This window comes from Lolium perenne, chromosome 2 (genome assembly GCF_019359855.2).
Source record: "Lolium perenne isolate Kyuss_39 chromosome 2, Kyuss_2.0, whole genome shotgun sequence".
In the NCBI taxonomy this organism is placed as follows: Eukaryota; Viridiplantae; Streptophyta; class Magnoliopsida; order Poales; family Poaceae; genus Lolium; species Lolium perenne.
Genome location: NC_067245.2, coordinates 34789957 through 34815150, shown reverse-complemented (window position 1 = coordinate 34815150; position 25194 = coordinate 34789957). Strand labels below are relative to the sequence as shown.

General features: G+C 49.9%; 1 protein-coding gene across 1 annotated transcript; it reads left to right on the top strand.

Moving 5' to 3' along the window:
- The first annotated feature begins 23500 nt into the window (after positions 1-23500).
- LOC127331778 (aspartyl protease AED3) lies at positions 23501-25194 on the top strand. Its single transcript, XM_051357962.2, has one exon. The coding sequence runs from the start codon at positions 23609-23611 to the stop codon at positions 24935-24937; it is 1329 nt and encodes a 442-aa protein (XP_051213922.1). The 5' UTR covers positions 23501-23608; the 3' UTR covers positions 24938-25194.

Sequence of the window (25194 nt, the reverse complement as noted above, 5' to 3'; positions counted from 1 at the left end):
CGTGCACATACATGCCAGACTGCGGTGGCTGGCGCTCACAAACCAGGCCGCAACAGCGGGGACTTGGAAAAGCAGGAGGAAATTCAGCGACGGATCTTGAGAAGCGTACGTGGCTAGCTAAGTACGCCACTCCAACAAACCTCCGAGAGCTCAGCTCCTGCGGTTGGCTCAGAGCTGGAAAAGCAAGCATGGCTGGCTAAGTATGCCACTCCGGCGAATCTTCGAGTTCGACTCTGCAGCCAAGCACCGCGGATCAAATCGATACCATACTTGAGACCAGTTCGGCATGGTGCCGAAAAGGAGGACAATCAGCTATTCCAAGCCGTACCCCAACGAGTACGAGTTGATCCCGCTACCACCCAAATATCGGCTCCCTGATTTCTCCAAGATCAATGGATCAGATGGTTCCAGCTCCATCGAGCATGTGAGCCGATACTTGGCACAGCTGGGCACGATCTCGGCCAGCGAGATGAGCTACGTGTGAGGTTCTTCGCACGGTCCCTCACGGGATCGGCTTTCGGGTGGTACACTTCGTTGCCACCGGACTCGATCCGGACTTGGAAGCGATTGGAAGAACAGTTCCACATGCGGTATCACTCGAGGCTTCCGAGTGCGGCCTTGCCGATCTAGCACAAATACGTCGAAGCGTGGAGAAAGCGTGTCGAATACGTCCAGCGCTTCGAGAAATCTAAGGAACCGATGTTATTCAGCTCGTGTGGTGAAAAGGAAGCGATCGAGTTGGCGGTGGTGGGCCTTGCATCACCAATCAAGGACATGGCCTCCCAAGCGGACTACCCTTCATCAAGCGCACATGGTTCGAAGCTGTCGTTATATGAACAACGCCACCGGACTTGTACCAGGACAAATTCAAGCGTGCGGTAGTCCTGGTTGAGGCGGATGAAGACGAAGGCTCTGCGGGAGATCAAGAAGTAGCGGTGGCTGAATGGACTCGGGGGCAACCCCGTGTCCTGCAAATGGGTTAAGCCACCAGTCCGCCCCGAGAGGGTTCGATTTTGACGTGATTAAACTGAGCAAATCTTCGACCTCCTACTCAAGGGGAAGCGGTTGAAGTTACCCGAAGGCCTCAAAATCCCCACGGTCAGAGCTGAACGGAAAGCCATACCGCAAATGGCATAACTCGTTCTCCCATGCCACCAACGACCGCAGGTGTGGCGTCGCAGATCCAAATGGCGATAGAACAAGGACGTCTGATTTTCAACCAGTACGCCATGAAGGTCGACACCCACCCCTTCCCCGCCGTTAACATGGTGGAGTGCACTTACCCTGAAGGTTGCCAGCCAGGATTCTCGTTCAACATCAACATGGTAGGACCTGGACACCACTCTGGCAAGGATGGAGACGAGGGCAGCTGCTCTCATAGCAAGGACACAGAGGAGGCCGCTCCACGCGATCGGCTCCGGCACGATGGCAAGCGCTACATCACAGAGGGAGAAGTAAGGAACGTAAGATATCAGCGACCTCTCTCTGATCACCTCCTCAACAAGTACGTGAGTCAATATAGCCAACGCCGACGATCCAGCGACGATGATGATAGAGACCGTCTGGCTAGGGACGCCAGGAGACATCGTCGGCATGATCGCGACGAGGAGGAATACGAGCGCCGTGCCAAGGAAAAATCGAGGGAGCAAGACGACGAGGATAGGCACTGGGACTGCCCCTTCTTCAGACACTGCTGGGATTCAGGAATGAGCCGATTGCCTACAATCGGCAACTGCCCAGAATGTAAACAGAAGAAGAAGGGGGCAGCTAACGTGTCCGTGTTCCAACGCTTAGGGCCTCTCCCGCCTTGGAACAAGCACGCTGAGTCCCCTCGAGTAGAAGACCTCGAGGATTTGGAAGACGATGAAGAAGAAGACAGGTGCCACCGTCCAAGGTGGTGCCCTGATGGACTCAGCCGTTCCCAAAAACGTAGGGTTCAGCGACTGCGTGGCTTGGAGGAAGCCGAAAGGCTATACCTGCACACGCTAAGGAAGGCGCGGCCTGATCTGGCCGCGAAAATTCAACGAACCCTGGATGAAGAGGGTCGACCACAAAAAATGGAGTGGCGCCCGAAGCAAAGGAAAGCCGATGATGAAACATCGGCTGGCACAAACATGGTGCTTATCCTTCCAACGGAGTTTAGTACTCCAGGATTAGACGATGCACCCAGTTTGGACGACTGCGAGCGCATCAGCGTGACAAAGGATGGGGTTAGGCTGGTCCTATCCACCGGCCTGACCGTGTAGCAAGAACCAACCGATGAGCAAACGTGGCGAGGCCGATCCTAGGGATCGGCCCCAAAGATCTATAAAGGAACATTACAAAACCTTCATTGAGCGCTTCGATCAATATGGAGGCCGATTCCAGCAATCGGCCAAAATTATCCTCACCACATGTTCTGCTTGTGTTCAACATCGATCTACTGGGCAGCGGTTTTACGTCGGCTGATGAGTTAGGAAAAGTCAACATTGGTCCTACCGGAGCCGACGTGCAAATACAGTGCCTTGGCTAACTACAGAGCCGATATCTGCAGTTACCTGACAGATTCGGCTCGGGGGGCACCTAATCAGATGAACATGTGTGCAGTGAAATGTTGGGGGCCGATAGAAAAATCGGCCAGTAAAAAAAAATCAGCATCACGACATATAGCCGATGCACAGCCGTCGACTCTAGTACAGTTACACAAGATCTACCGGCTGCGTGTTCAAGACACGGATTTCGACCAGGTCGGTTTTCAGTTCAGCTGTGAGTCCTTCTGCTTCCTCGAAGGGATGAACAATGAGAGCTACCTCAGCTGCAAGGAGCCAGTTTGGGTGCAACCCTTTGCGCCAGTGCAGCAGTACTGGCAGAAACGTCAGTTTTGGCACAAGGCAGCCCTTTGCTCTTTAAGCCGTTGATACTTCATCTGCAATAACGGCTTTCAAAGGAAGAAGGGTGATCGGCTCTGGTGCGTCTACCGTCGGCCTGGCTAAGTTGGCCACTTTCCCAGCTACGCTCATAGGCATGATTAGGACCTCTGCATGGGGGCTGTCTCAATTTGCCTGAGTTCAGGGCCCTTGGACTGAACTGTGTATCCTCGCCACTGAGGCTCGGGGGGCAGCTGATTTGGTAGACACTCTGTTTTTGGGAGCATCGGCTGATCCTGCACCATAACCTTCTCCGAAAGCGGTGAGTCGTTGCAGAAGCAGACTGCTAGAGCTATGCTAGAGCTACGGAGAGGAGCCTAAAAGGGAAGCCGTCGTCATCCACAGGGTTTGGACCGTCCTGTTGCTGCAACAAAATGAAGGAGACTGGATTCTCAAAACAGCCGATGAACAGCCATCGGCTGTAGGATTGCGAAATATTATGGTCAGATATCAAATCACAGTCTGAATTTGAGAGGTGCTTGGCTGACGGTCTAATCGGTATCTGAGTCTGGCTTCATGGGCATCTAAAAAATCCGGTACGTTGCTATCGGTCTTGGTGTGGCGAGCGGAAGGCTTGAAATTGGATCAATTGAAAGTTAAATTGGAAGAACAATTCTTATTGATTCAAAGGAGCGGCTTTACAGGAAGAGCCGATGGCTCTCAAAAGGGGGATCTGATGCCTAGTGTACTGCTACTACTAGTCCTACACTAATTTGCCCCTGTTCTAGGAGTCGTCACTGTCCTCATCGTCGCCGTTGTAGCTGCCGTCGGCGCTGCTTCCAGGGAGTTCCTCGTCGCTGCTGCCCCAGCCCTCGGCTGGAGCTTCTTCTTCCTCGTCATCATCATCATCCTCGCTGTCCGCCCAAGCGCGGAAGCGCTTTGCCGGCGGATATCCGGCGGAGGAGGAGGATTCATCCTCCTCCTTTTCCTCTTCCTCCTCGTCATCATCATCGTCCTCGCTGTCCGCCCAAGCGTGGAATCGCTTCGCCGACGGATGTCCAGCGTAGGAGGAGGAATCATCCTCCTCCTTTTCCCCTTCTTCCTCTACTTCTTCTTCTTCTTCTTCCTCCTTCCCGTCGGAGGAGGTGGGTTTCGCCCAGGGGTGGAGGTCGTCGTCGCTTTCGCTCATCAGCTCCCCTTCGATGAGGAACTTGAGGTCGTCTTCTCCATCGGTCAGAGGTAGGTCGCCATCTGACCCGACGAGTGCGTCGGGTGGGCCGTCTGGCACCTGATCAAAGTTCCACTCCGGCTCGCTCGAGGAGGAAGACTGGAGGGAGAGGCCAGAGGAGACGGAGGAAGAGGAAGACATTGCTACAGGGGGAAGAGGGCTTTTCGGCGCCGATAGCTAGAACAGAGGAAGGGGATGAAAAGGCTAATCGATCGGCACAGTTAAATAAAAGGGGAGCTTAGTGGAGATTCAATGCCACAGCAGTTTCCGAGGAGATGGTGCCCAATAGGAATAAAATCTGCCAAGTCACGCGGAGAAGCTGAGAAGGCAAGGCATCATGATGAAGGTTACTGCGACGTTTCTGTTCTGCCACGACATGACCCGACGAAGAAAAAGCAGAGTGATTTTGGAATTATCAATTCCAAAACCAGGGGGGCATGTGTTATCACCGGAATTTGACCGAGTCAGAGGTGGGCCGCGATCAAGATGGACTTGAAGAATATACATGGGAGAAATACGTGAATCGGCCTGTTATACGAAGTTTGGGCTAGCTTGCCCGTGTATCTGTAACATAGTAGGATACGTGTCGATTAGTTAGAGTTTGACTCGTGCACGGTTGGGATTGTTCCCACGTTAGAAAGTCTACGGACTATAAATATGTATCTAGGGTTTATGAAATAAACAACAATCACGTTCACCACAAACCAATCTAGGCGCATCACCAACTCCCTTGTCTCGAGGGTTTCTTCCGGGTAAGCATCATGCTGCCTAGATCGCATCTTGCGATCTAGGCAGTACAAGTTTATTCGTCATCCATGCGTTGCTCGTACTGAAGCCTTTTTGATGGCGAGCAACGTAGTTATCTCAGATGTGTTAGGGTTAGCATTGTTCTTCGTATCGTATGCTATCGTCGTGCAACCCTTATACATCTGGCCGCCCTTACACCTATCTTAGGTGTAGGGGCGGCACCCCGCTTGATCATTATTCAGTAGATCCGATCCGTTACGGTTGCTCCTTGTTCTTCAAGGATTAGTTTAATATCTGCAATAGTTAGGCCTTACAAAGGGTTGGAGGATCCAGCGGCGCGTAGGGTGTAGTTTGCTAGCCCTAGACAGGATGTTCCGGGGATCAACCTCGTGTTGGTTTTTAGGCCCTGTCTAGGATCGGCTTACGATCACCGTGCGTGGCCGCGAGGCCCAATCGTGAGTAGGATGATCCGATTATGCGGTGAAAACCCCAAATCGTCGTAGATCGTTTTAGCTTTATCTTGATCAAGCAGGACCACCATATATTCGTACACCTCGTGCGAATCATGGGTGGATCGGCTCCCTGAGCCGATTCACAGGACAACCTGAGAGCCGATCGAGGCTCGTATTTAATGTTTACGTGTATGCCATGCAGGAAACTAAGCGAGGCATCTCCATCACCTTCCTGACCAGGTATAGGTCAGGTGGCACGCCCTTGCACCAGCATCGGACGTGCGTGCCGGAGTTCTTTGCGGGCCGTCGCTCGGAGGGACCAGGGCCAGCCGCAGCCCTAAGTTGCTCCCGGCTCTACTGTGTTGCCCGTCGCTGCTCGCCGGTGGGTTTCTGACCGCAACAGTGGTTTTCATTTCATATTGTCCAAGCTGCACAAGTGAAAAGGCAATAATGACGACCTACGACAATTGGATTGTGGTGAGAGGCTGGTATGAACTCTATTTGTTTCCATTTTTGTACATATACTCATCCATGTGAGCATGCTTAGTTGGTTCATGTGAGGTATATGTTATTTGAGAAAGTCTAGTAGTTCATGATCTCTCATGTTTAGCTCCAATCTATTAATATGAGTAGCATGTCATGGATGTTTGCTTGCATTGTTTTATTCATAAGTAAGTGTTGCGGTCAGAAACCCACTGGCGAGCAACGACGGGCAACACAGGAGAGCCGGGAGCAACTTAGAGCTGCGGCTGGCCCTGGTCCCTCCGAGCGACGGCCCGCAAAGACTCCGGCACGCACGTCCGATGCTAGTGCAAGGGCGTGCCACCTGACCTATACCTGGTCAGGAAGGTGATGGAGATGCCTCGCTTAGTTTCGTGCATGGCATACACGTAAACATTAAATACGAGCCTCGATCGGCTCTCAGGTTGTCCTGTGAATCGGCTCAAAGAGCCGATCCACCCATGATTCGCACGAGGTGTACGAATATATGGTGGTCCTGCTTGATCAAGATAAAGCTAAAACGATCTACGACGATTTAGGGTTTTCACCGCATAATCGGATCATCCTACTCGTGATTGGGCCTCGCGGCCACGCACGGTGATCGTAAGCCGATCCTAGACAGGGCCTAAAAACCAACACGAGATTGATCCCCGGAACATCCTGTCTAGGGCTAGCAAACGACACCCTACGCGCCGCTGGATCCTCCAATCCTTTGTAAGGCCTAACTATTACAGATATTAAACTAATCCTTGCAGAACAAGGAGCAACCGTAACGGACCGGATCTACTAAATAATGATCAAGCGGGGTGCCGCCCCTACGCCTAAAATAGGCATAAGGGCGGCTAGATGTCTAAGGGTTGCACGACGATAGCATATGATACGAAGAACAATGCTAACCCTAACACATCTAAGATAACTACGTTGCTCGCCATCAAAAAGGCTTCAGTACGAGCAATGCATGGATGACGAATAAACTTGTACTGCCTAGATCGCAAGATGCGATCTAGGCAGCATGATGCTTACCCGGAAGAAACCCTCGAGACAAGGGAGTTGGCGATGCGCCTAGATTGGTTTGTGGTGAACGTTGGTTGTTGTTTATTTCATAAACCCTAGATACATATTTATAGTCCGTAGACTTTCTAACGTGGGAATAATCCCAACCGTGCACGAGACAAACTCTAACTAACCGACACGTATCCTACTATATTACAGATACACGGGCCAACTAGCCCAAACTTTACATATAAAGGCCGATTCACGTATTTCTTCCATGTATATTCTTCAAGCCCATCTTGATCGCGGCCCATCTCTGACTCGGTCAAATTCTGGTGATAACACATGCCCCCCTGGTTTTGGAATTGATAATTCCAAAATCACTCTGCTTTTTCTTCGTCGGGTCATGTCGTGGTAGAGCAGAACCGTCGCAGTACCCTTCATCATGATGCCTTGTCTTCTCAACTTCTCTGCAAAACTTGATAGCTTTAGCATCACTTCCTCGGAAACTGCAATGGCATTAAATCTCCACTAGGCTCCTCCTTATTTAACTGTGCCGATTGATTAGCCCTCTTCATCCCCTTCCTCTGTTCTAGCTATCGGCACCGAAAAAACCCGCTTTCCCTGTAGCAATGTCTTCCTCTTCCTCAGTCTCCTCCGGCCTCTCCCTCCAGTCCTCCTCCTCGAGCGAGCCGGAGTGGAACTTCGATCATGTGCCAGACGGCCCACCCGAAGCACTCGTCAGGTCAGATGGCGACCTGCCTCTGACCGATGGGGAAGACGACCTCAAGTTCCTCATCGAAGGGGAGCTGATAAGCGAAAGCGAAGACGACCTCCATCCCTGGGTGAAACCCACCTCCTCCGACGGGAAGGAGGAAGAAGAAGAAGTAGAGGAAGAAGAGGAAAAGGAGGAGGATGATTCCTCCTCCTCCGCTAAGCATCCGCCGGCAAAGCGATTCCGCGCTTGGGCGGACAAATGAGACGATGATGATGACGAGGAGGAAGAGGAAAAGGAGGAGGATGAATCCTCCTCCTCCGCCGGATATCCGCCGGCAAAGCGCTTCCGCTCTTGGGCGGACAGCGAGGATGATGATGATGACGAGGAAGAAGAGGCTCCGGCCGAGGGCTGGGGTAGCAGCGACGAAGAACTCTCCGGAAGTAGCGCCGACGGCAGCGATGCCGACGACGAGGCCAGCGAAGACTAGTAGAGTAGGACTAGTAGCCCCTGAGCAATCGGCTCTTCTTTTGCTTTCCCCTTTTCGAGCAATCGGCTCTTCTTTTGTAAAAAATCCCTCTTATTATGAAGAAGAACTTCTCAGCTGATTCTGTCCTTTCACCAAATTTACCGATTGCTAAAATAAGTCAACAAATTACGAGCCGATGGCAGCGCACCGGTCCTTGCCATGAAAAACACGAGCAGAACCAACTCTTATTGTTTTTCAAAATGGTAATCTGCGGCCTGTTCGCAAGGGCAGAACTCAATTCCCAAAGCGCCACTTGAACAGATCCAACCCACGGCCATACGAGCCTCAGATGTCAATCGCGCAGGTTTGCAACTGCAATGAATCCATGGGCAGCACCATCCAATGCCCACACTATGGTTTTCAGCCTGAAGGTGATCCTTAACTGCCCCTTACTGTCCGACCATAGCGCCTTACTCCATCGTTTCGCAACAACAGAAACGGTTCTGACCCTGTAGATGATGACGACTTCCCCTTCAGAAGCTCTAGTAGTCTTCTACTGCAACACCTCAGAAGGTTATGATGCAGGGTCAGCCGACGACACTCCCATCGGCTTAACAGAGCATCTACCAGGCCGGCTGCCCCCCCCCCCCCCGAGCCTCAGTCAAGGCGAGACTAACGGTGAGGATACACGGATCAAACAAAGGGCTTTGAGCTCAGGTAATCTGAGACAGCCACCATGCAGAGCTAGCCCAAACGTGCCCCCATTGATCACCTTTCTTCCGTTGAAAGCCAATGTTGTAGACGAAACACCAACAGCTTTAACGAGAAAGAGGCTGCCTTGCATGCCACATCTGATGCTTCTGACCAGTACTGCTAAACTGGCGCCAAGGGTTGGAAGTCCTCGAAGAGAAGGTTCAGGCACCAAAAATCGGCTCCTTGCAACTGAGGCAGCTCTCATTGTTCACCCCTCGAGGAAGCAGAAGGCCTCACAGCTGGACTGAAAACCGTCCTGGTCGAAATCCGTGTCTTGAACACGCAGCCGATAGATCTTGTGTAATTGTACTAGAGTCGATGGCTGTGCATCGGCTTTGTTTCTTAGTTCTAAAGTCGATGTCCGTGCATCGGCTATATATCGTGACGCTGATTTTTTTTACTGGCCGATTTCTCTATCGGCCCCCAACATCTCACTGCACACATATTCGTCTGCACATGTTCATCTGATTAGGTGCCCCCCGAACCGAATCTGTCAGGTAACTGTAGATATCGGCTCTTTAGCCGAGGCACTGTACTTGCACGTCGGCTCCGGTAGGACCAATGTTGATTTCTCCTAACTCATTAGCCGACGTAAAACCGCTGCCCAGTAGATCGATGTTGAACACAAGCAGAACATGTGGTGAGGATAATTTTGGCCGATTGCTGGAATCGGCCTCCATATTGATCGAAGCGCTCAATGAGGGTTTTGCGATGTCCCTCCATATATCTTTGGGGCCGATCCCAAGGATCGGCCTCGCCACGTTTGCTCATCGGTTTGTTCTTGCTATACGGTCAGGCCGGTGGATAAGACCAGCCTAACCCTGTCCTTCGTCACGTTGATGCGCTCGCAGTCGTCCAAATTGGGTGCCTCGTATAATCCTGGAGCACTAAACTCCGTCGGAAGGATGAGCACCATGTTGGTGCCAGCCGATGTTTCATCATCGGCTTTCCTTTGCTTGGGGCGCCACTCCATTTTTCGTGGTCGACCCTCTTCATCCAGGGTTCGCTGAATTTTCGCGGCCAGATCAGGCCGCGCCTTCCTTAGCGTGTGCAGGTATAACCTTTCGGCTTCCTCCAAGCCGCGCAATCGCTGAACCCTACGCTTTTGGGAACGGCTGAGTCCATCAGGGCACCACCTTGGCCGGTGGTACCTGTCTTCTTCTTCTTCTTCATCATCGCCTTCCAAATCCTCGAGATCTTCCACCCGAGGGGACTCAGCGTGCTTGTTCCGAGGCGGGAGAGGCCCTAAGTGTTGGAACACGGACACGTTAGCTGCCTCCTTCTTCTTCTGGTTACATTCTGGGCAATTGCCGATTGTAGGCAATCGGCTCATTCCTGAATCCCAGCAGTGTCTGAAGAAGGGACAGTCCCAGTGCCTATCTTCGTCGTCTTGCTCCCTTGATTTTTCCTTGGCACGGCGCTCGTACTCCTCATCGCGATCATGCCGACGATGTCTCCTGGCGTCCCTAGCCAGACGGTCTCTATCATCATCGTCGCTGGATCGTCGGCGTTGGCTGTATTGACTCACATACTTATTGAGGAGGTGATCAGAGAGAGGTCGCTGATATCTCACATTCCTTACTTCTCCCTCTGTGATGTAGCGCTTGCCATCGTGACGGAGCCGATCGCGTGGAGCGGCCTCCTCTGTGTCCTTGCTACGAGAGCGGCGCCCTCGTCTCCATCCTTGCCGAGTGGTGTCCAGGTCCTACCATGTTGATGTTGAACGAGAATCCTGGCCGGCAACCTTCGTGGTAAGTGCACTCCACCATGTTAACGGCGGGAAGGGGTGGGTGTCGACCTTCATGGCGTCTTGGTTAAAAATCAGACGTCCTTGTTCTATCGCCATTTGGATCTGCGACGCCACACCTGCGATCGTTGGTGGCATGGGAGAACGAGTTATGCCATTTGCGGTATGGCTTTCCGTTCAGCTCCCTGTACCGTGGGGATTTTGAGGCCTTCGGGTAACTTCAACCGCTTCTCCTTGAGTAAGAGGTCGAAGATTTGCTCGATTTTAGTCACGTCAAAATCGAACCCTCTGGCGGACCTGGTGGCTTAACCCATTTTGCGGGACACGGGGTTGCCCCCCGAGTCCATTCAGCCACTGCTACTTCTTGATCTCCCGCAGAGCCTTCGTCTTCATCTGCCTCAACCAGGACTACCGCACGCTTGAATTTGTCCTGGTACAAGTCCGGGTGGCGCTGTTCATATAACGACAGTTTCTGAATCATGTGCGCCAGTGAAGGGTAGTCTGCTTGGGAGGCCATGTCCTTGATTTGTGATGCAAGGCCCACCACTGCCAACTCGACTGCTTCCTTTTCAGTCACACGAGCTGAATAACATCGGTTCCTTAGATTTCTGAAGCGCTGGACGTATTCTGACACAGTTTCTCCACGCTTCTGACGTATTTGTGCTAGATCGGCAAGGCCAGACTCGGAAGCCTCTGAGTGATACTGCATGTGGAACTGTTCTTCCAACTGCTTCCAAGTCCGGATCGAGTCTGGTGGCAACGAAGTGTACCACCCGAAAGCCGATCCTGTGAGGGACTGTGCGAAGAACCTCACACGTAGCTCGTCTGCTGCTGAGATCGTGCCCAGCTGTGCCAAGTATCGGCTCACATGCTCGATGGAGCTGGAACCATCTGATCCATTGAACTTGGAGAAATCAGGGAGCCGATATTTGGGTGGTAGCGGGATCAACTCATACTCGTTGGGGTACGGCTTGGAATAGCCGATTGTCCTCCTTTTCGGCACCATGCCGAACTGGTCTCTCAGTATGGTACTGATTTGATCCGCGGTGCTGGCTGCAGGAGTCGAACTCTGAAGATTCGCCGGGGTGGCGTACTTAGCCAGCCATGCTTGCTTTTCCAGCTCTGAGCCAACTGCAGGAGCTGAGCTCTGGAGGTTCGTCGGAGTGGCATACTTAGCTAGCCACGTCTGCTTCTCAAGATCTGTCGCTGAAGTTCCTCCTGCTTTTCCAGAAGTCCCTGCTGTTGCGGCCTGGTTTGTGAGCGCCCAGTTACCGCCGTCTGGCACGTATGTGCACGTGTATCCGTGAGGGATCTCCTTAGGCGCCTCGTGCAAGAACTGGTAGTCACTAGGGTCACCACCGATCTTGTAGACGCCGAATGCCGGTGAATTCGGCACTTCTGGTGCTGCCAACGCGAATGGCAGCGGTGGACGGGACTGGAGTGGCATCTCTCCTTGGTATGTCCCGAGAGCTGGTCCTGACGGAGAGTACTGGTGCCTCATGATCTCCTGGATCACCCGAAGAGCGACACGCTCCAAAGTGTTCACCAGGTTCTCAGAGTGGCGGTGCAGCGAGTGAGCCACCATGTAGTTGATCTCCTGACGCAGGGACCTGGTGCGTTCTTCTGACGGGGCGGACAGGTCTATTCCATCGAGCGCACCTTCAGGCGAGAACCCTTTCCACCTGATGCCATGTGAGCGGGTTCTGTGAAAGGAGCCGATGAGGTCGGCTTCGAGGATCGTCTTGACCTCGTCATACTTCTTCTTGAGCTCCTCGGTCAGATCCTCGTACGTGACTGGGGTGCCGTCCGCCATCTCAGATGTAGATGGCGATGTGGTTGATGTCGAAGATCGTCCCACCGGGCGTGCCAGAATGTGTTGCGGTCAGAAACCCACCGGCGAGCAACGACGGGCAACACAGGAGAGCCGGGAGCAACTTAGGGCTACGGCTGGCCCTGGTCCCTCCGAGCGACGGCCCGCAAAGACTCCGGCACGCACGTCCGATGCTAGTGCAAGGGTGTGCCACCTGACCTATACCTGGTCAGGAAGGTGATGGAGATGCCTCGCTTAGTTTCGTGCATGGCATACACGTAAACATTAAATACGAGCCTCGATCGGCTCTCAGGTTGTCCTGTGAATCGGCTCAAAGAGCCGATCCACCCATGATTCGCACGAGGTGTACGAATATATGGTGGTCATGCTTGATCAAGATAAAGCTAAAACGATCTACGACGATTTAGGGTTTTCACCGCATAATCGGATCATCCTACTCGTGATTGGGCCTCGCGGCCACGCACGGTGATCGTAAGCCGATCCTAGACAGGGCCTAAAAACCAACACGAGGTTGATCCCCGGAACATCCTGTCTAGGGCTAGCAAACGACACCCTACGCGCCGCTGGATCCTCCAATCCTTTGTAAGGCCTAACTATTGCAGATATTAAACTAATCCTTGCAGAACAAGGAGCAACCGTAACGGACCGGATCTACTAAATAATGATCAAGCGGGGTGCCGCCCCTACGCCTAAAATAGGCGTAAGGGCGGCTAGATGTCTAAGGGTTGCACGACGATAGCATATGATACGAAGAACAATGCTAACCCTAACACATCTAAGATAACTACGTTGCTCGCCATCAAAAAGGCTTCAGTACGAGCAACGCATGGATGACGAATAAACTTGAGCATGATGCTTACCCGGAAGAAACCCTCGAGACAAGGGAGTTGGCGATGCGCCTAGATTGGTTTGTGGTGAACGTTGGTTGTTGTTTATTTCATAAACCCTAGATACATATTTATAGTCCGTAGACTTTCTAACGTGGGAATAATCCCAACCGTGCACGAGACAAACTCTAACTAACCGACACGTATCCTACTATATTACAGATACACGGGCCAACTAGCCCAAACTTTACATATAAAGGCCGATTCACGTATTTCTTCCATGTATATTCTTCAAGCCCATCTTGATCGCGGCCCACCTCTGACTCGGTCAAATTCTGGTGATAACAGTAAGTATGGCATTGTGGTATCCTCCTCTGAATAATTCATTTATATCGACTTGGCACATGCTCACGCATGCATATGACTGAACAAAAAGTCAATTAAGTCTCGATGATCTATATTGCTTCAGAGTTCTTATATCATTTTTATGCCTCCGTTAATTTATTTTGCCGCAAGCATGATTATGACAGTTACTGCTCTCTTGATTTGTCGCTCCCTAGTCTATTGCTAGCCTTCACTTGTACTGAGCGGGAACGCTGCTCGTGCTTCCAAACACCTGAAAACCAAGTTGTTCCAAAAGTGTCCACCATAAATACCTATGCATGGCATTTCAAACCATTCCAAGTAAATTCTCATGCGCTACCTTTAAAAACTTGAAAATATTTCTCAATTTGTGTTTATGTTTCATAGCTCATGAGGAAGTATGTGGTGTTTAGCTTTCAACCTTGTCATTTACTTTTGACGGACTCTCATATGGACCAGTGGCACATCCGCTTATCCAATAATTTTGCAAAAAGAGCTGGCAATGGGATTCCCAGTCCCGAATTAATTAACTTAAATAGACACTGCTCCATGGTTTGTGATTGTTGGACGGCACCCGAAGGATTCGGTTAGCCATGGCTTGTGTAAGCAAAGGTTGGGGGGAGTGTCATCATCATAATAAAACTAAAATAAAAAGGCACTCCTTCATGGTATGAGATTGTTGGCAGGCACCCGAGGATTCGGTTAGCCATGGTTTGTGTAAGAAAGGTTGGAAGGAGTGCCACATAAATATGCAAATAATTCATGGGAGCCGCTCTTGGGAGTCCGGTTGGCGAGGTAGTTGGTGTACCCATTACCATTCGTTGACAACAACAAACACCTCTCAAGATAATTTTACTCCTGCTTTACAAATGAAAAGCTCTAGCGCATGTTAATCCCTGCTTCCCTCTGCGAAGGGTCAATCTTTTACTTCTATGTTGTGTCTCCATTATTTCTTTGAGCACTATCTTGAGAGCACAACTGTCATTCTTAGTATAATATGCTTGTCTCAAAATATGATTGATTGTGGTATAATTTTGATGCTTTTATCTTTGACAATCACTACTTCTAGTCTTTCTATGAACTCCAGAGGTGCCCGGGCATTTATGTTTTGCCAATCAAATACAGGCAAGCGAGATACCGCTTTATCATACTTTCTTATGAACATTGCAATCCTGCTTATATACATGATTCATGATGCTTATTATTAATTGTTGGTACCTCTTCATGATTGACATAGCTGTTAGATGATCTTATTTGCATGTGTCTCATTATGAACTGTTTAAGTATTAGCCATAGCATGAGAATATATACATCATATGAGCGAATGTGTTCGTGAAAGTTCTTTTATCGCTCAGTTGTTAACTGAATTGCTTGAGGACAAGCAATAAGCTAAGCTTGGGGGGAGTTGATACGTCCAAAACGTATCTACTTTCCCGAACACTTTTGCTATTGTTTTGCCTCTAATTTGTGTATTTTGGATGCAACTAACACGGACTAACGCTGTTTTCAGCAGAACTGCTCTGGTGTCTCGTTTTTGTGCAGAAATCCAACTTTCGGGAAAATCCTCGGAATTTATGCAGAAGGCCATATTTTCCAAGAATACTGACGGAGCCAGAAGGTCAAGTAAGGTGGAGGCCCGAGGGCCCCACACCATAAGGCGGCGCGGCCTAGGGGGGTCCGCGCGGCCCTATGGTGTGGCCCCCTCGGTCGGCCTCCGACGCCCTCCTTCGGACTACTTATTGGCCTCGACCTAAAAACGCACGGGGAGAAGTCGAAGTCGCCAGAAACCCTCCAGAACGCCGCCACATCGCGAAACTCCGTCGCGGGAGCCAGAAGTCTCCGTTCTGGCACTCCGCCGGGACGGGGAATTGGAGGAGATCATCGCCATCATCACCGCCAACGCCTCTACATCAACCAGCCATGTTTCCCCCATCCATGTGTGAGTAATTCCCCAGCTGTAGGCCGAAGGGGATGGTAGGGATTGGATGAGATTGGTCATGTAATAGCATAAGATTGTTAGGGCATAGTGCCTAGTGTCCGTAATTGGTACTTTGATGATATTGTTGCAACTTGTTATGCTTAATCCTTGTCACTAGGGCCCGAGTGCCATGATCTCAGATCTGAACATGTTATTGCTTCATCAAGATATTCATTGTTTATGGTCTTACCTATAAGTTGTATACACATGTCGCTGTCCGGAACCAATGGCCCCGAAGTGACAAGAATTGGGACAACCGGAGGGGATGGTAGCGATGTGAGGATCACATGTGTTCACGGAGTGTTAATGCTTTGCTCCGGTACTCTATTAAAAGGAGTACCTTAATATCCAGTAGTTTCCCTTGAGGCCCGGCTGCCACCGGCTGGTAGGACAAAAGATGTTGTGCAAGTTTCTCATTGCGAGCACGTACGACTATATGGAACACATGCCTATTGATTGCTTTGTACTTGGACACCGTTTTATTATTATCTGCAAATGCCCTGCTATGATTGTTACATGAGTTTCTCTCATCCATGCAACGCCCGTTCATCCGTCCCAGTGCCTACAGTATTTTAATCCTGCTGTTTACTAAAATCACTACTGCTGTCTTTGTTACTCTGCTGCTGTTATTTCACTACTACTACTGCTATAAAACTGTTACTACTGATAAACTCTTGCGAGCAAGTCTCTGTTTCAGTGCAGCTGAATTGACAACTCCGCTGTTAAGGCTTCCAAGTGTTCTTTGTCTCCCCTTGTGTCGAATCAATAAATTGGGTTTTACTTCCCTCGAAGACTGTTGCGATCCCCTATACTTGTGGGTCATCAGGCGCCTTCGTGGCGTTCGGTGTGTGGTGTGAGTACCGCATCTTGGGGTGAGGCCTTTGTGGCGTTGGTGTGCATCGAGCAACCACACCTCAAGGTGAGCCTCTTGTGGCGTTCGGGAGCACTAAGCAACTGCACCTCTCCACCGGAGATTAGCACTCGCAAGAGTGTGAACTCTGGGATAAATCATCGTCTCCCGCGTGCCTCGGTTATCTCTATACCCGAGCTCTTTACTTATGCACTTTACCTTGTGATAGCCATCGTGCTTGAAGTTATATATATCTTGCTATCACATACTTGCTTGTATTGCTTAGCATAAGTTGTCGATGCACATAGGTGAACCATTGCTTAGAATAAGTTGTTGGTGCACATAGGTGAACAATAGTATATAGGCTTTGGGCTTGACAAAGTAAACGCTAGTTTTATTCCGCATTTGTTAAGCCCATCTCGTAAAAGTTTTAAATCGCCTATTCACCCCCCCCCCCCCCCCCCCCCTCTAGGCGACATCCGTGTCCTTTCACCTTCATGTTCTCTTTTTTATGTTTGAGGAAACCATGCTTTATTACCTTTTTTATACCAACAATATTGATACCAAAAAAAACTAGGATGTAGTGTGAAGCGCGAAGAGGCGGTGCACATTGGTGAAGACTGCTGGAATGATACCAACGTGAATGGATCCTATAATAAATTGTTTAATGATGTCTTGAATTGACAAGATATTATGATATGTGTGGAATATTTTATTGTTGTTTTATTGCTTTGACTATATTTAAAAGTACGTATAGAGTGAAATTTCATTCGAATGTTTTTTAAAAGTGCGTACAATTACTTTTCGAGGAATTATTATTGGGTGCCTTAATAGTTTTAGTAACTTTCGCAAAGCGCGAAAGGATTATATTAGCGGCATTACTGAATAGCGCCTCAATGGGAGTCTAAGTAAATTTTTAAAGTGCCCCACAAAATAAAATTTAAAGGTGCTTTAAAAAGTGTGTTAAACGAATTAAACTTTACAAAAGTGCCTTAATTGATATTTCCTACACTATTTGATATGACACTTTTTTTAAGAGTGTGCCGATACAACTTTGACGTGACAGTTAGCCCTTCATTTTAAAACATTCAAAGAAAATAATTATAAGTTTTAGAAAATTCTACAGTATAAACAATATTTTTATACATATTTGTAAAGTATCATTGATGAATACACTACAGTTTGTTATACGCCAAAAATACAAAATTATGGGTATACAAAGGAACAGAAACTCATTTCAACTCCTTACATTTGTCTTTTTTTTCTAGATCGCACCTAAAAAGTTATGTCGACAAAACTGGCATGTACATACTAACTAGGCAACCACATGCACTCATATATATTTTATTTTGAATTTTTTGAGTTTTCAGAAAAAAGTCTTCAAAATATTGAAAAAAAGGGCTACCTGGCACCTTGGATCCAAAAGAATTATTTGTCTTTTAAATGCCTACAAAAAATTGGAGGCCCTTATTGCATTTTATAGGTACTTTTTTACCCCTACTAATCAACCGCCCTTTTATTTTCAGTATGTTGCCATGAAAATCGCCTGTAAAAAGTGAGCAGTTCCACGTTAGTTAAAGATTGTGGTTTCTGCAATTCCACATAGTCGAAAGTAAAGCCCAAATGTTCATGGAATCTGCGCTCTTGTTTTCTTTTCAACCCCGTTTAGCCCAGTGCATGAACATATCTGTAAGAGCATCTCTAACAGAGCCCGAAAAAACGCAAACTGAAAACGCCGAGTTTAATGCACTGAAAACGCGAGTTCTGTCGAAATTCGCAGTGGCACAGAATAGAAACCGTATAATGGAACTGAACTCAGGAATTCGAAATGGCGCGGGTAAAATTTAGCGATGATCATAGTTCTAGATGACATAGATGCTCCGAATGAGCATACATACCTACATAGTTCTTGAAATTGAAAACGTAATTACTGGTACACCGGCAAGCGCAACCTAGCTAAGAAAAATGCGGCCTATATGACCTATGGCGCGCGGCGGTGCCGGTGCTGGCGGAGATGGTCGGCGGCGTGGAAGATCTTCACGCGTCGTCCTTGTCAAGCTCGACTATTTCGAGCTTGACGCGGCGGACGCGGGCTTCCCGACGGGCCGCCTTGTACTCCCTGACCTAGCGGACGGCGTCGGCTTCCTCCCGGCGGAAGCGCTGCCGAGCCTCCGCGTCGCTGATCGCCTTCGCCTGAGCGAGGACGGCCTCCTCCTCGTCGCTGCCGTGGACGTAGTCCCCGGCGGAGATGGTCGGCGAGCGCGCGGGGACGAGGTCGTCCTCCTCCTCGCTCTCCGCCACGGGCAGCCGCGGTGCGCGGCTCGACTGGCCGGAGGAGGAGCCCTCGCCGGCGGGGCCGTAGCGAGCGAGCTTCCCTAGGGGCGTGAGCCCCCAGTTCGTTCACCGGCGAGCGCTCCTCTTCCGAGCGCCCTCGCTCTTGTTCCACTTCCGCCGCTCCGCGTCGGTGCGGAAGACAGGCGGATGTGGCGGTGATTCGCCGCCGCCCAATCCCGCGGCACGGCCGCCAGATCCTCCACGGGAAGCCATCGCGGGGCGGCGGGCTTCGAATCGGTTGCTCGTGCTACGTGGATTGCTCGTCGGAGCTGGCGACTAGCGGCGGCGGAGGGAGAGGAACGGCAGAGGGGAGTAGGGTTTGCGAACCGAACTCCCCTACATGAACTCTTTTAATACGGGGCGTCCGCTCGATTTCTCGGGCCCCTGAACTTCGTTTACGGGCCGGCCCATGTATTCGGGCGCTGTTCTGCGTACGTTTCGGCCCGAACCCGTAAATCCGCCAGAAAAGTTCAGTTCCGGCGGGATTTACGGGCGCTCTGTTAGAGATGCTCTAACATTGGTTGGTGGGCTTAGGTTAAAAGTGAAAGTGGACAGCTCTTCAAACAAGACATGCAAAAAAGGCAAGCGAAAAATAAATGGCTGATAGACTCCTCTAAGTCACGGAAATCACATCTCGTCCACCCATTTCATTTATGCTTTGAGAGGTTATATTTTGCAAAAATAATTTTTTTGTGATAGAAACCACATAAAATTCTTAATTTTTAATGGTACTTCAACAGTAGTTCAACTTACAAATATATCGTACGACCATTTAACAAATGTGCATACAAGGATTTGATAGTAAATAAAGTTCTCGATGCAATAAGTTTCCAAACAAATTTGTCTTCATCAAACATGGTGACATGAAAGATGAAACACCAAATTCCCACTGCGGCGAGCACTAGGTGACTACGCTATGTCAAAAATATCCCGCTGATTCATCGTGTGGGCAGCCATGGCTTTGCCAGCTCTTCCGCTGGTGGTCGCTTGATCGATTCGATCTGGTGGTGGCGTTGCGCGCCCAGCCCCAGCGGCCCAGCCCCCGGTCCTCCACGTCTGAAGGACCATGGCGTTTACACGCTAAGGGACACGACGGGCGACAAGAGCACGTCGGGTGATGCCTAGAACAATGAGATACAGACATCGCCGGAGCCCCGAGCCCAAGAAGACGTAGGGTGAAGCTAATGGCCCCTAGTTAAACTCTGCCTGCCAATTAGCAGCTCAAACATATGTGCCCTCCCAACCGATCTCGTGCCATTGTTGCTGAATTTTCTCATGATCACACGGAGAATCGTGTCGCCAATCCACCGGTCTTGTCCCTAACCGAGGCCGTTACCCGCACAATCTCATTCTCGATTCGGCATCTCCCTCAGAGAATATCACGTGTGCCTGCGCAAACTTCAAAGTGCAATCACGGTTCAGACTTCAGACCTACCGTCAGCATGCGGGCTCACATGTTTTCGTCTAGAAAGCCTTAATCCATCATCAAATATCCCAATAATAACAATAATCTCCTAAAGACCGATCACCTTCTTAATTAAAAGATGAGGCAAAGTTTTTACCTCCGTTAAAAAAACAATAATCAAGGCTTCAGGTTGACAAAATCATAACTAAAGAAAGTTTCATAAGATAATTATTTTTTGGGGGATTGGTTTCTCAGAACCTATATCTCATGATTTAATCGGCTGACCCATTTCTGACAATTAAACGCACCGATCAAATGCCATGTAGCGAAGGAGACGGTTTTTTTTCTTCCCGTAGACATGACCATGTCGGAATTAATCCTAACCGTTAATTTGGAAGATAATTTTTGAAACAAAGGCAAAAAATTTACATTTTTCATTTAATAAAGTGAAATTTTAGAGGTCCTACATACCACGACTAGACCAAGAGAGGTTAAACTCAAAACCTAAGCCTACTCTCGTGGCAATTCGTTATTCAAGGCCTTTGTCCCGGCTAGGCTCCACATTTGCCACTTCATCTTTTATTTTGATTACAAGCATGTTCGAGGAAGAGGAGGTGTTTCGGGAAAAGCGTGTGTTTCTTTCCTTTCATATTTCCCATGAAACCAACATCACAAGTGACTCCATGGCCTTATTTGCTTGGCCTTTTTCTTTTCGTGTCCTCCACTACTTGATGGTGCGCATAGTGTGCCAACTAGTTGGATCAACATCGTGAAGGCCAAGCCAATTCTTGACATTGGACCACACTCCAATAGTGGACCGGCACTTGAAAAGAAGGTGGGAAGAGGATTTTTGCGCTTGGTTGCAAAACTTGTATATTACATAATTTTTTCCATCCATATGTTTCGATCAAAACTTGTTCAAAAGTTCACTTGTCCTTTAGTATGAAAATTTTCTGGTAACTCAAAAACTACATGTAGGAAGCAACTCGGAAATTCTTAGCTCGTTTTGCCGAGTCATTTGGAAATTTACATTTTTGTTATAAATTTCACAAAATCTTGTTTAAAATCTATAATTTTTTTTGGAAAAATTGTAATGGTCTACTAGATAAGTCCAAGTCCATTGACGGCAGACCTGCCTCCATTTATTTTGATTTACTAAATAATCAAAAATCATGAATGAAATTTGGCTAAAAGTTGCAAAATTAAAAACTCTTAACATCTTTGACAAAAAATTGTTAAAACATTCGCATTCTTAAAATATCTAAACCATTTCACTAATTTAAACTACATATAGGGAGTAACTCGGAAAATCTCATCTTAGTTTTTCAACCATTTGGAAAGTTCACATTTTTTGCAACTTATGACCAAATGTTGTTCTAAAATCCTGAATTTTACAAAAAAAGATAAAAAAATATCTGGAGATGATTCCAAGTTTAATAACAAGAAGACTAACCTTAATATTATAGATGTACTAAAGAATCAAAACTGTGATTGAATTTTGGCTAAAAGTTGAACTTTCAAATACCTCAACAAAATGAGCTTAGAAATTTCGAGTTGACTAATTACATGTTGTTTGAATTGATCAAACTTTGTCAGATCTAAAGAAACAATGTTTATTTTTTTAACAAACTTCTAACGATAAAAAGTGGCACATTGAAAAAAGAAGATAACCGCATATATGCTAGTGGCATGAGTTACTATTTTTCACTCGCGAGGTGATACCACAAAGTTTGCCTCCTTAAAAAAAACTAGTCGTCCCCTCCGCATCTGCCTCCACTGTGCCCCTTCTCCGGCCGGCCTCACTAGGGTTGGGAGGGGTGGAGAAGCCGATCTATAAGTCGAGTTTTCAGTAAAATTAAGTATATATGATTTTTCAATACATTTGTTTAGGGTTTTGGCAGCCTTCTTCTTATTGGCTTCCATGTCAATGGAGATGTCATCATCTATGGTACGTTCTCTTCGACCCTTCGTTCGGCGACGAGATGTTCTTCGCAGCGACAATGGTGGTGTTGGAAGGTTAAGTTTCTCAGCGTATGATCTTTCAAATCTTGTTTCACCATGTTGGTTTGGTTTTTTTTTTCTCTCATGGTTATTTCGAGGTGGATTTCCTTACAATATTTGTCCTGGTTGCTACATCGTCGACAGTGGTGATTCGTATTCTCGGCTCCTAGCGATGTCGACCAGGCTGTTCGGTTGATCTTCTCTGAAATATTGTTGTTTATACTCTTGCGGATGTTGGTTGATTACTTTAATAGTTGCACGTACATGTAGCTTTGATATTGTGGTTTAAATTAAAATTTTGCAAGAACTCTCGTTGGTATTTACAGATATGTGGTGTGATATCTATGCCATTCTTCTACACGTGCCTTCAGAAAAATACAAGATTATGTCTTGAAAAATGAAAGAGTTTGAAGACTTGGCAAGTTTGATTCTCTCTTTTAAACTCTATTTTGTAATCGCATCTCATGTACTACATTCTCTTTTAAATATATATACGTGCAATAAAAAATCTTGTTCTTGGTTTTGTGATTCAAATTTCAATAATTGTGGTGGTATTTTGATATTTGCTCTTGGTCCATATTTTCTCGGATGTCCCCGAAGGGACTCTTGGTCCATATTTTTTTTAGAAACATAGTACAAACGCAGACGCTCACATACACGCGCATACACTCACCCCTATGAACGCACACACGCACACCCTACCCCTATGAGCACCTTCGGAAGACTGAGCCGGCGGATTGGATCTTGAAATTGACGAAGTCACCACAGGCGCCTCGCTGTCGACGGAAACGTCGCCTCCCACTGAATGAATATTCCGTCTATATGAGACACACAGATGTCGAACCTGGGGTTTGAACTCTGGTGGGCTGGGGGTACAACCACCCTCCTAACCACCCAACCTCAGGTTGGTTCTCTCTTGGTCCATATTTTGATATTTGCTCTTGGTAGTATTTCTAGGTATGTGGTTTAATATCTAGTTATTTGTGTACATTTGGATTCAGAAAAGTACAAGATTATCCCTTGGAAAGTAAGAGTTTAAAGGTTGTAGATTTGTGGTGATATTTTGATATATTTGCTCTTGGTCCATAGACTAGGACCATTCATTGATCCGACAGACCCAGTAGGGAGCCATGGCCACCGCCATGCAAAGACAAGACTTCCCTGCGACGAGCTAGCCGGAAACAGAGCTTGCCGACACTGGGCGCGCACGAAGTTGGACGCGCCGGGCAGACGTGGACAGCATTCATTGGCCGAGGAGTCAGTCGGCGGCAGACTCAGATCACGAGCTTCAGCAGACGCACGCTGGCGTGCAGGCATGCCGCTCGTCGCGCGTACGACGTATACGGGGTCCAGCATGGCCATCGGCAAATACGTCCAGGGCGAGACCTCACGGGCGCGCCATTGGCCATGGCACGGGCGCTGGCCGTGTAGCTTCTTGCGCGTCACCGTTCACGTGCCACTTCACTGGTCGGGCTCACTCTATATAGCCATGGTGTCGGTGTGGCACACATCCTCACCTCACCGCCACGCTTCAAGGCTAGCTTAGCTCGGTTGTTGGTACAGCGATAATGGCGCTCCGCGGCGTCGCTCTGTGGACCGTGGTGGCACTGCTTGCTGCTGTGGCGACGGCGTCGCATCCGTCGTGCCCTGCTACGCCACCGGACTCAGGGGCAACCCTGCAGGTGTCGCACGCGTTCGGGCCGTGCTCGCCGCTGGGCAACGACGCGGCCGCAGCGCCGTCGTGGACGGGGTTCCTCGCGGACCAGGCGTCCCGGGACACGTCACGGCTGCTCTACCTCGACTCGCTCGCCGTGGCCGGGCGCGCGTACGCACCGATCGCGTCCGGGCGGCAGCTGCTGCAGACGCCGACGTACGTGGTGCGCGCTCGCCTCGGCACCCCGCCGCAGCAGCTCCTCCTCGCCGTCGACACCAGCAACGACGCGGCGTGGATCCCCTGCTCCGGGTGCGCGGGCTGCCCCACCGCCAGCCCCTTCAACCCGGCGGCCTCCACCTCGTACCGCGCCGTGCCCTGCGGCTCGCCGGCGTGCGCGGGGGCGCCGAACCCGTCCTGCTCGCCCAACACCAAGTCCTGCGGCTTCAGCCTCACCTACGCCGACTCCTCCCTCGAGGCCGCGCTGTCGCAGGACTCCCTCGCCGTCGCCAACAACGTCGTGAAGAGCTACACCTTCGGCTGCCTGCAGAAGGCCACCGGCACGGCCGCGCCGCCGCAGGGCCTCCTGGGGCTGGGCCGCGGCCCGCTGTCGTTCCTGTCCCAGACCAAGGACATGTACGAGGGCACCTTCTCCTACTGCCTCCCGAGCTTCAAGTCCCTCAACTTCTCCGGCACGCTCAGGCTCGGCCGCAAGGGCCAGCCGCTGCGGATCAAGACCACGCCGCTGCTCGCCAACCCGCACCGCTCCTCGCTCTACTACGTCGGCATGACCGGCGTCCGCGTCGGCAAGAAGGTGGTGCCCATCCCGCCCTCCGCGCTGGCCTTCGACCCGGTCACCGGCGCGGGAACCGTGCTGGACTCCGGCACGATGTTCACCAGGCTCGTGGCGCCGGCGTACGCGGCCGTGCGCGACGAGGTCCGCCACCGCATCCGCGGCGCGCCCGTCTCCTCCCTCGGCGGGTTCGACACGTGCTACAACACGACCGTGAAGTGGCCCCCCGTCACGTTCATGTTCACCGGCATGCAGGTGACGCTGCCGCAGGAGAACCTGGTGATCCACAGCACGTACGGCACCACCAGCTGCCTGGCCATGGCGGCGGCCCCCGACGGCGTCAACACGGTGCTCAACGTCATCGCCAGCATGCAGCAGCAGAACCACCGCGTCCTCTTCGACGTGCCCAACGGCCGCGTCGGCTTCGCCCGCGAGCAGTGCACCGCAGCCTAGTTATCTGCCGCACGGGAACCGGCCAGGGCCACAGCCTGCCGACCTGCGGCGACGCCACTGTTGTGTGCTGGTGCCGGACCAGCATCTTTGCTGGCCGTGATTTTAATTCTTTTGTAGCGTAGCGTGTGTCGTCTCCATCTGTGTGTCAGCCTTGTTGTGTAAGATCTGTGTATCACGGTTATTTTTAGCAATTTCATGACGCTTAGGGTTGGGTTCGCCTATCTTCAAGGGCCCTCCCAAATTCGCTTTGCCGCCTA

What these genes read in the sequence shown, in the direction of transcription:
- LOC127331778 (XM_051357962.2), top strand. Translation starts at nt 23,609, where the DNA reads ATGGCGCTCCGCGGCGTCGCTCTGTGGACCGTGGTGGCACTGCTTGCT.